Consider the following 12,553-nt stretch of genomic DNA (forward strand, 5'->3'; position numbering starts at 1 on the left):
GCGGACATTTTTGAAAACAATATGCCTAGCAATTCTGAACCTAACCCTACCCTTTTCGTGAGGATCGGACGATAATTGCATTATATATCCAATATCTCCAACGTGTGTTGTAAGGTAAAAAAATATTACAACATATACACTTTAATATTATAAGTCAAATTGAAAAAATCGCATGCGATAAAAAATATGAAAAATGAAAATATGTCACAAAATAATAAAAAATCTATATTAACATCATTATAGGCGCCTTTTTATGCCATGAGGGCATTCTGCATTGACAAAATTTGTCAAAATCGGTCCAGCCATTCTTGAGATATAAGCATTTTAGCTAACATTCCCTTCCTTTGTATATATACATTGTATATATTTCGCTGTATATATCCGAAATATTTACTATCGGCATCTACGTAACGGTCAGGATTGACCTGTTCGTCTATTTGTGGTTTCGCCGGGATTAAATATATTCGCGGTTTCATGGAAAATTTGATTTTTTTTTAACTCAAATGTCATAGCCATTTTCACCCACTAAATATTACCCGATGACCATCAAAATTGGAAGGCTTCTGCCCAGCCCTAAGCTCTAGCTCCATGCTAACTTCCGCGTCGATTGGTCTATAATTGCGACCTGTAGAGCAACTGCAAAATCAGGAATTTTTTCAGTTTTTGGTCCATTTCAACCCCTAAATATTATGCGATCATCTCCAAAAGAAATAGGGTTCTTTTCTGACCCTATCCCCACCTTCATTCTAAATTTCGTGAAGATCGGACCATAATTGCGACATGTAGAGTGATTACAAATTAACATGGACAGACGGACAGACGGACGGACGGACATACATAGCTAGATCGACTCAGCTCGGCGAGATAGGAAGATCCATATACACTTTCCTATGTGGGAAATCAATATTTCGTGGTGTTACATAATTTTTGGCCCAATCAAACTTATAATACCCCCAACACATAGTGTTGTAGGGTATAATAATAAATATTTCCATTCCATTCCAAACTTACCTTAAACAATACAATAAACAAAAACAATATTTTCATTTAAAAATTTATTTTCAAAATATATATTTACATTAAATACTGTAACGAATATTAATTCAAACGAACTCAATTCGTGATAAATATGTTTAAAAAGAATATGCGATTTAACAATATAAGAAAAATATATTTAAGTTTTCTTGTTTACAATAAAAAAAAACTTAAGAATGTTCAAAATGCTCTCAAAAATAATACGAAAATACTTTTCATAAATTAGTTGCATACAAATGTAAGTATTGCAATGGAAATACTTTTTTCAATTAATTAATCCACTTGTTTACCCTCATCACGGGTCTTGCGGAATGACACGGAATGTATAAGTAACGGTGGCAAGGCTCCTCTTAGCATTTGCAAGCGTTTACTCTTCTCTTTTTCGGGACGTCGGACTTCTTCGCGCGAAGAAGATGCCGAGGGCGTTGTCATTGTACCCGTTCCAGATAAGACTTCACTGCTGGCCGTTATCATGGCCGACTTGCGGAAGTAACGTGGCATTGAATAATCTTCAGCGCGTGCAGCATTAGCTGTTTGAATGGAGTACAACGATTGTGAGACGCGATATTTTTCAATTGTTGGAGTGTCTTCATAATGTTTGGGCAAATTGCTAAAGGATATGGACGGAACTTCTGGTGTCATACTAATAGTGTTACCCGAACCGGTAATGGCAAAAATATCTGTTTCGCTAGCCGCTGGACGAACATTAAAGTGTGGCACACTTTTAGCGCTGCGCAGTATTTTATTACGTGGTGTACTAGAGATGCCAGATGGTGGCATCAGATGAGGATGTCTGTCGATGAGACGTGGTCTGAGAATAACTTCGTCCTCTTTTTCAGTTTGTTCATTGTCAGCACCATGCACTGTCGGAGTATCTTCTTCGGCAATTGCATCGAATTTTTTCGGTGACAATGTCATGCTGCCCTCCGGCGAAGAATCGCTACTTATGGTAAATGTTATACGTCGCTCTGGAGATGCATCTTTAGTATCGGTAACGGTCCTATCATCCTTAACAGGAGAATCCAGGGTGTCGCCTTTACCCAAATTAGCTGGAAATAGATAAAAATATTTATTAGTTATTTGCCATCATTTGTCAAATCAATGACGAATTAGAGTACAAGATAATAAAAAAAAAATAATTTACAGAAATGTAATAAAGATTTACTGAAACATCACAAATAACACAACTCCTAACGTTTTTGTAAATTGATATGTATTCAGATTAAGATGATAGATCTCTTTTCCTTGCACCACTGTTACTATGAACTAACCTATCCCGCTGTTTAAAAGGAATCTTTCTAGATATTTTAAACACAATTAATAGATCAGTATAGTTTCCAAATTGCGATTGGTGTTTTTATTAAACATTTATTGCAAAAATTATTTACTTTATTTTAATTTTTGTTACTTAAAGACAATATAACAGAGCATACTTTTAGGCATTTTATTAACTACATTATTGGTTTAATTTTTATTTTTTGTTTAAGTGTTAGGAGCCACCATTGACTCATTCAAAAATTTTGTGTGAGCCCTGAAATTTAAGACGGATTAGAACCTTCTTTAGCTACACATTACCGAAAGAACAAATACTACCTCTGTATTTTTAAAATCACTGTCCCCAAACATTTGAAAAAATCTCAAGTTTTGACAGATATTAGTTCAAAGTTAAAATAACTTAACTTGTATCTGCAAAGCTCAAAGCGATCTGACATTTTTGCAGTTCAGTTAATAAAAAAACTAATTTTGTGGGATAATTACAGGATGAGTTGAAAAAACTGCAACCAACTTCAGACTGCTGTCATTTCTAAGCCACTCGTCCGACAGCTGTTAAACTTATTCCAGTGACAGCTCATTATATTGTTTAAAAGCATTTTGATGAGAATTTTCCGGAAAAATATTCGTGATGGATTTCAAGCGTGATAGTGTCAATTCTTTATATTTGGCTGGAAAACTACAAGTGTCTATCACTGAAATTCCAAAAAGTGCAAGAACTTGCACTGCAACGGAAAGAAAAAAACTCAAACGAGCTAAAGAGTTATGAATGAAAGAGGACTTAAAAATATAGGCAAATGCAACGAAAATGGCATGGTCTCCTGACGTCGCTCAAAAATCAAGATAACACTATGTGATATTATATAAAGAATGAAATGAATCATAAATAAATATGAAATGTTCATGATCAGTGAATGAAGATAATTTTTAATTGGGAAATTTGTGATCTTTATGCTAGAGTCAATTGTGGCGATGTACCTACTTCGTCAAATACCGATGCTGCACTCAGTCATGGTTAGAAACATTGTTTCTTCTTGATAGGTTGACGACACGAAAAATCGAATTTTTATCGGACATATACACTCATTACTTGATAAGGTAAAAGTAACTTATTTCTATTATTTGTGACTTATTGGTAATGGAGAAGATATGCATTTGTCATTATTTTTGGCTTACTGATACTGTGGATGATATGTTATTGTTATTACTTGTAGTGCTGTTATTTTTTTAGATATCTGCGACCTTAGAATAATTACATATCGACATGTACGATAAAACAGATGTAGACTATAAGCACAGGTCTAGATCGTCAAAACGTGTATAGACTGGAATACCACCTCTTAGGGTTAAAAAAACTTGAGATAATATAATTTTGAAGCGTTCTCTTCATGTAGCGGTGTTGACTATTGCCTTGTTCCCGTACTTTTTATACTCCACCTAGAAATAATCCTTAAAAACCCCATCAGGAATGTTATATATTCATGATCGGATTAAAATTCTTTGTCGATTTATTCATGTCCGTCTGTTCGGCATCCTTACGGTTTCGGTCCCAATTTCCAACCAACTCATTTGTAATTAGTCACATGTCATGTTCTCAACGCGTATTTAAACTCATTTGTTTCGCTAGTTATGAAAGATATAGAATATAGACCGATATCTATTATCTTTACGCAACATCTTGTGTTAATAAAAATATTGGAATGTGTAAAATTTGAACAGAGTCGAAAGTTTATTTCGCATTATATGGGCGTTTTGGTTATTCCAAATTTTGACACCTTCGACTAGACTAGAAAAGCTGGGCCATCTTCACACCAGATGGTAGCACAAATGTTGGGATGTGTACAATTTGAAGAGAATCTTATGTTTATATCGCATTTTACTAGTAATAGAATTGTTAAAAATGTTGGCCCCTTGTGGGGGATGGTACCTCAGTGAACCGATATATCCCATCTTCATACCACACCTTGTGTTATCCCAAATGTTGGGATGTATGAAATGTAAAGAGCATCTTATGCTTATTTTTATCCATTGTGGGGGAGGTACTCGAAGGAGTGGATTGATATCTACCATCTTCACACTAGATCTAATTTTAGTCAAAAAAATTGGGATGTGAGAAATTTGTGAACCGATATTGTCCAATTTCGCATTTGACATAGCACTGATGCTGATATTGGGAATTGCTAAGTTTGCACAAAATTGGATGGCCAGTTCTTGTTTAATTCGGAAATTATTTTCTGCGAACATTTTGACCTATTGTCGGCGAGGTACCAAAAAGAGAGGTCCGATATTGCCCATCTCCAAAGTCGATCTAAGATTGACAATAATATTACGATTTACCAAATTTGGATGAAATAGGATTTTCCCTTCAAGAGTTATCGTCTTGGTCGTATCAAATAATATATACCTTCTTTAGCCATATGGCTGAAAGTATAAAAACTCACTGTTAGGTAAGGAGATTTCATACTGGGTATGTACCAATGCACCGTCGGTTTTAATTGTCTAATATTTAGATCTATTTAAACCAGGGAGATACTGTGATCGTACTTAAAAAACGCTTTCTGATGGATTCCGAGTAGATTGTTTGACTCATATCATACAAGTTTTATTTTAGTGATATGACCTAATACCATAAGTTGCCTTTCTGAAAAGTAAACCGATTTTGTCTTAAATATACTTGTAATAATAAATTATTCATATCAATTTTTTTATTGTATGAAGGATCATTGAGTTCATTATTAACGAATTTAATTTTAAGAAAAATCATTTTTTAGATAGTTTCACCATTATTGCCTTTAATCGCTGCTGGTACGTGAGTGCAAACTTGAAAGAAACAACATTTATAGTAATTGCAACTTTGCCTACACATAATCTACATTAATCAGACCATACTTGTTTGTTAGTAAGATTGTTGTTAATCGTTCTGATATGTATGTATTGTTTTAATTAAAAATTCGATTGATTATAATCGCATAAATTATTTAACCTTCAGTTGATATTTCAAGGTAATGAAAGCAATAACCGCACCAAATTAAATACCATTACATGATAAGTGTTCATCTGCATATTAATATATGTCACACTTAAATTTAAATTATTCGTGTATATAAATATACCAATGTTTTGGCGAATGCGTACTTTGTCTCTAGAAATTTTTCCACAATAATTGAAAGATTACTCACTGATAAGATTTTAAATTTACACTTGGTTTTTTATTAATATTTTAGTAGTATGTTAATGTCCAACTGAATATTTTTTGGTTTCCGAAGGAAAACATCTGGTGTTTATATACATATTACCTTTGTTTAATAACTTAATTAGATAAAATTTTTTGTTGTGTTCCCGTACTTATTTAATGCCGAAACCAAGAATGGAGCAAAATGTGAAATTCTATCTGTCTGAAATACTTTGTCCTATATAGAATGCTACTAACCCTGGAAAGGAAACAATAAGGCAACAATGGGACTCTTGGTTAGAAGACAGATATATTTTGTTCTCCACGAAATATACAGCCTGGGTTAAATTCAATCTGCCCTATTTCTCTAGTAGTTCTTAATCTGGTAAACCTTAATGCCGAAGGTCAATTTTGTTTCTTGTGGTAAAACATAATCATTATCGATTTTTTATTTTTACCATACTTATTAAATAAGTCATTAAAAATCTGATAATTAACCCATAATCTTAAGAAGGGCCAAAAGTGGACAAGTAAGTAGCTATACTTTATTGTGGCTAATGAATATCAGCGTGTGACGGTTTCATTGGCTGTTTGAATTCCATAATTCGTGCCAAAGGTGGCCAATTCGAACAAATCTAAATTTATTCTATAATTAATTATTCAAAAAAAAAAACAGTAAAGAAAGTCTTAAAGTCGGGCGGGGCCGACTTTATGATACCCTACACCACTTTGCTAATTTAGTAGAGCTCCACATAACAGTTAAAAGTTTTTATGGGAGAATTCAATCATACACGCTATGATTATAATTATAATTTAAAGTTCAAAGGACTAAACATGCCGAAGCATTTGTATCTCTTAAATACGGACTTGTATTGACAATTTGGTGCACAATTAATTTGAAATCGGATAAATATATATATGGGAGCTATATCCAAATCTGAACCGATCTCGATAAAATTTGGCAAAGATATTTCTGAGCTGTATGTGATATATTTCACTGAATATCGTTGTTACGGAGTGCATATTACGGTTGTGGGTAACAAATATAACAAATCGGATGAATAATATATATGGAGGCTATAGCTATATCTGAACCGATCTTCACCAAATTTGACATACTAGCTTCTAGACTCAATTCGGTCGTATGTGCCAAATTCCATCACATTTGGACAAATATTAGACGTTTGGTGCACAATAAAAGGTAAATCGGACGAAGTTATATATGGGAGCTATATCCAAATCTGAACCGATCTCGATAAAATTTTGCAAATGTATTTCTGAGCTGTATTTGATATATTTCCCTAAATATTGTCGTTGCAGAGTGCATATTACGGTGGCGGTGGACAAAAATAACAAATCGGATGAACAATATATATGGGAGCTATAGCTATATCTGAACCGATTTCGATCAAATTTGGCGTACATATTTTCAGGCCTAATTTGGTTGTATGTGCAAAATTCCATACAATTCGGGCTGATATTACACGCTTGGTGCACAATAAAAGGCAAATCGGACGAAGATATATATGGGAGCTATATCTAAATTTTGACCGATTATCTCCAATTTCAATAGGGTTCGTCCTTGGGCCAAACAAATGATCTGTGCAAAATTTCATCTGGATCGGGCAATAAATGCGACCTGTACTTTGTTTACAAAAATACATGGACAGACGGACAGACGGACGGACGGACGGACGGACGGACGGACAGACGGACGGACGGACATGCATAAATCGACTCAGAATGTGATTCTATGCAGATCATCAAAAGGAACTATGGGTCTATCTCGTTTCCTTTTGCCTGTTACAAACAAATGCACAAAGACATAATACCCTGACCACCTTGTGGTGTAGGGTATAATTAAAATTATGACGTTTGACTTTGTTGCAGTTTTTTATCTCACCCTGTATATGGGAGGTATATCCTAATCTGATCCGATCCCGATATGGGAGCTATATCCAAATCTGAACCGATCTTAACAAAATTTTTATTTCTGACCTGTACCTGATAACTGGTAGCAAAGATTATTGTTGTGGTGCGCATATAACGTACGTGAGGGTAGAATGTGCCAAAATTTAAATCATTTGGACTAATATTGGCCATTTGGTGCACAATTAACCCGAAATCGGTTAAGAAATATATATATCTGAGCTATATCTAAATTTGGACCGATATACAACCAGCATTTTGTTCACAAAAATACATGGGCAGACGGACTGAGAAAGTGATTCTATAAAGATCCTCAAAAGTAACTACGAGTCTATCTCGCTTCCTTCTCCAAGTTACATACAAATGCACAAAGATAGAGATAAGAGATAATATCCTTATCACTATATGGTGTAGGGTATAATAAAGCATGGTTTCAAGTATTTAAGACCTGCATAAACTCAATAAACTTTCTTCATGATTTATATTTAATTCCAGGTAAAAGCTGTAACTCCGTGAGTTCTACAGATTTCCACATGGATATTTTATAAAAAAAATAAAATAAGATTCGTAGAAAAAGTAGAAATTCTCTCTTTGCGATGCAAAAACACTAGATATACTTAATAGCGGATTGAGGTACTTTAAGAGCTACTCAATTTGTGCTATATGCCTGGGACCCAAGATCATCTCCAAAATAACGTACGTATTTAGTTTAATGTGCAGTGTTGGTAATGAGTTATTTGATTAATGAAAAAGATTACCATAATATTATTCCAGATAAAATGTCTATTTTATACACATGATTTATATAAAAAAACAATTTGTTATTCCAAGCTAATCAGTCAAACAATACAACAATACTCTACCCTTAATTGATTAATCCACTTGACGAATGGCAAATCAAAATAAGTGAGAGAGAAAGCAGTAGACAACGGCAAACAAGAAAAAAATCAATCCATAGAATTAAGGTCATAAACAAACAGTTAGTCAGTCATTTGGACAATTGTCCAGAAAAATAATAAATACCTGATCATAAATCAGTTCTCTTTTTAGCAAAGATTAAATGCCAAGTTGTTGTATTTTCGATTGAAGGTTGCTTTGATTGTGTCGTATTGTTAAAGATATATGTGTTGTTGTTTTCGCTAAATTTTTATTATGTCTAAAATTGTTTCCATTTTTTCCTTAATCGACTATAATTAGATAAGAATAAGGCTGTGCACCGTGGTGTAATCGAGTTTAGAATAATATATATGGAAATATCTAGAGTACTGGCGATTAAAGTGGCAAACTTATTTTGTTTGTAAAAAAGCAAACAAGAAATTTGTGATTGCATCGTATTTTTGGTATTAAAAATTTACCATTTAAGATTTTAGCCCCGTTGACATGGTACAATGATATCAAGGTAGGGCTATGAAACCATATGATTTTCATTTTTTTTTATTTTTCTTGGCTTAATATGTCATCTTTATTTGTTTATGTATGTGTTTTCTTTTCAATAACAAAAAAATTGTTCAGAAAATATATTTCAACGTACGCATCGACAAAATCTAGAGTTTTTGTAGCGAAATAATCCTTTAGAGATATATAGAACATGATTTTGAAAAGAAGTGTTGACCTTTCATTCAGTTATCGCGTTTTTTAATTATTTATTCAAAATAAATGCAACAAGTTGTTTGATTTTTTATTGTTTTGATATTAATTCTGACATTACAAGCCAAACAGGTAGACCTCTATACTTGCAATTTTTTCAAAGTTGACGTACCTTCTCTTTATTGTACCATGCGTTGACACCTTTATCGGTTGTGATTTAATTCTCAACTAAAAAAACTAAAATATGATAGCTTTCCCACAGTAAATTTCACAGTGGAATTTTTGCAAAAAACTTAAAGAACGACATTCAGTAAAATCCAGAGTACGAAAATAAACTATATCAAACTTTTGCAATCGTTTCGTACTTCGGAAACAAAACCGATATTAAGATAACGGGGCTTGTTTTTATACCCTCCACGTTGGAAATGAGGGTATATTAACTTTGTCATTTCGTTTGTAACATCCCTAAATATTCGTCGTAGACCCCATAATGTATATATATTCATAATCAGCATAAAATTCTAAGACGATTTAACGACGAACGTCTATCTGTCTGTTGAAATCACGATACAGCCCACATTATTTGACGTAGAGCGTCAACATTTAGCAGAATAATTTGTATTGTGTCTAGGATGGTTGGTATTATATATGGTTGGTTGAAGATATATCGGTCCACGTTTTGGTATACTCCCCATATAACGGTACATCCCGATATTCAGTATTTTGATGATTTTTGCCACATTTTTTCATGGATTTGTTTAAAAATTGGTATTTGTTAGTCATAATGGTTTCTAGCTCGGGTGGCGAAACTTTGCATGTATAGGTCCACGTTTTGGTATAGCCCCCATATAACGGTACCTCCCGATATTCGGTATTTTGATGATTTTTACCACATTTTTCACGGATTTGTCTGAAAATTGGTATTTGTAGGTCATAATGGGTCCTAGTTCGTGCGCCGAAACATTGTATGTATAAGTCCACGCTTTTGTATCCTATATAGCGGTACCTCCTATATAGCGGTACCTCCCGATATTCGATATTTTGATGATTTTTGCCAAATTTTCCCACGAATATGTCTAAAAATTGGTATTTGTGGGTCATAATTGGTTCTAGTGATTCCATTAACCTAAGGTGGAGGGTATTAAAAGTTCGGTCCGGGCAAACTTAATGTTTTTTTACTTGTTTTTATTTTGTGCTGTTTGCGTAGATGAGTGGCAACAAAAAGAAAACTGACATGTATTCCGCTGGACGACGCAACATTGGAAGCGAAACAGTACAAAACTCATTGAAAACGTTTGCAAACGTTTTTTAACTAATTTTAAGTAACATTCATGCCTTTGTATTCATTTATTACGCCCATCATACATTGGAAAAGGTGCAAAACAATACATAGAATGACAACTATAAATATAGCATTCATAATTTCGCACAGCAAACGTTTCTCGGCGATCTGTTCGCAAACGATACAGCTCGGCAACTCACAGCCGAAGTACATTAAAGCAATCGTATTGTTTGTGTATTTCTGACATTGAAATGTTTGATTTTTTTTTTGTGGAGTACAAAACGATTGTCAAAGTTTGTAACTTCGTGTGAGCAGCACGGTACTCGTTTCGTTTGTATTCGTTCTCTGGTAGATATCTCCCTAGAAATTGGGGTGGGAATACATAAGACAGAAAATAATAAAGGAGCATAGGGTCAAAATCGACCTTACTCAATCTAAAACTCCATTGTTCTTTTACGAAGAAGCTTTAACCAATCAAAAAAGCGTTTAATGTATTGCCACTTTTCTTTTCCTAAACTAATTTTTGTTTAAGATAACCATGGCAAAATTAGAATAGTTGTCTTACAACCCTCTTAAGAAAAAAATGATATAAATTCCTACTAAAGTCTCTTAAAAATTGCATAAATCACACAATTGAAATTAGCCCGATTACCCAATATTCTATCAATTTTTTACATTTTAATATTTAAACCAACATTACATCTGCTGTGAATTAGAGTCCACTCTTATTGGTACCTCCACAAGCCTCTGACCACATTTCTCTTAATTTTTCATATTTAGAAATTGTGAAAAATGAATCGTTCCTGCCACCATGCTTTTTGTCGCAAATAATCTCACTTTCATTTAATTTTTCAATGTAACTACAAATATATTATCAAAACCGTTTGACAATTGATGTGCTTCAAATTTGAAAAAATGTATTTAGCCGTTAGCACGATTCTGCCATGAAGAAAACAAATAATGAAAAATTGTAATTTGATGGTGTAATAAAATGTTGAGCCCATATTATATAAAACATAATTTAAATATTTAAAGGGTTGTTGAACATTCACAAACAATTCAGCTGATTTTCAATCAACTGTTAATACTGGATAACTCTTACTGAAATAATTTCCCATTGTTAAAACATTTGTCTTCAAAAATATTTCTGGTTTATCGAACACACCTTATGTACATCAAAGTGATCAGCAAACCACTGTGATTATAGATTTTGCACATGTCTACGAGAACACAGTCACTCTGTCTCTTGATCTGTTTTGCCTTTTGCGTTTCGGTTACTTCCACTCGCCTGATATTCATTCGAATTGTATTTGTTGCCTCAGGTCTGTCATTTTTTTTGCACGAGACTTTGAAAACGAGCTCGCCATCGCTTTACGAATATTAAACGATAAAATAAACTTGATTTCAAAAGTTAATTTTATGCCAAAACGAGGTAATTAGCATGCATAGAGTTTTTTAATGTCGTATCTTTCCTTCAATATTGACATGTTTTGAGAGTACAATAAAATTTAGACAAAAAGTACTGGAAAAAAACGTTATAAATATATTGTGGTTTTTGTTTTTAATGCTAATATTTTTTTTTAACTTCAGACGGAGCGGTAGTTTTTTCATTGTAGAGAAATACGCATTTATTTCGGTAAAATAATATTATTTTTAGGAATCTAAGGTGTAGGACAAACAATACAGTGGGAAAAAAATAAAAATGTTCACGCTATAAAACTCCAAACACTATTGAACAATGTCACCTATTACGCTACCTTGGATATTTATTTAACTCTCCATACTGCGTAAAATTGTAACTTCTATTGAGAGGTTCATAGGCCATTAACAATATATCCGGTTTTCTCGACATGTTTTTACGACTCGGAAGCCGAGTACTTGTCTACAGAAAATTCTTCAGCTAATTTTGACGTGGAACTATTTCTGAAGAACTGGATAATTATCATGTGGAAGTACGTAAATGCGAGATGGTGAGATTTGGAATATTGAGGTTAGGATGGGGGCTACACAAAATAAAATCAATAACATTCGAACTTTCTTTGTGAAAATGTGACAACTGAAATTTTCTGAAAAGAACATACAAACAAATTGAACTCCGTTGGTGGATGTGACAATGCATTGTAGAGGCAACTTTCTGAACTCTGCCGTGCATTATACCTAAGAATGATCTATAAGAAAGTTTATCAACAGTCAACGATATAAATTTTAGATTGCCACAAAAAGTTATAAAACAAAAGTAATGGTGATTAGCTTATTTTGGATGCTGTGCCTGTTAT

At 33.4% G+C, this 12,553-nt stretch overlaps 1 protein-coding gene across 9 annotated transcripts in view; it reads right to left on the minus strand.

Annotated features, from left to right (window-relative positions):
• Nucleotides 1-1,040: 1,040 nt before the first annotated feature.
• The window catches only part of LOC101888381 (uncharacterized), a 77,900-nt gene continuing 66,387 nt past the window's right edge, over nt 1,041-12,553 (minus strand). For all 9 annotated transcript variants that reach the window (XM_011296342.3, XM_059128388.1, XM_059128387.1 and 6 more), the window contains one exon: nt 1,041-2,084. In XM_011296342.3, coding sequence (XP_011294644.1) covers nt 1,309-2,084 — 776 coding nt within the window. In that variant the 3' untranslated portion in view covers nt 1,041-1,308. The remainder of the gene's footprint in view (nt 2,085-12,553) is intronic.

The sequence above is a fragment of the Musca domestica genome, unplaced genomic scaffold, assembly GCF_030504385.1.
Source record: "Musca domestica strain aabys unplaced genomic scaffold, Musca_domestica.polishedcontigs.V.1.1 5, whole genome shotgun sequence".
Taxonomy (NCBI): Eukaryota; Metazoa; Arthropoda; class Insecta; order Diptera; family Muscidae; genus Musca; species Musca domestica.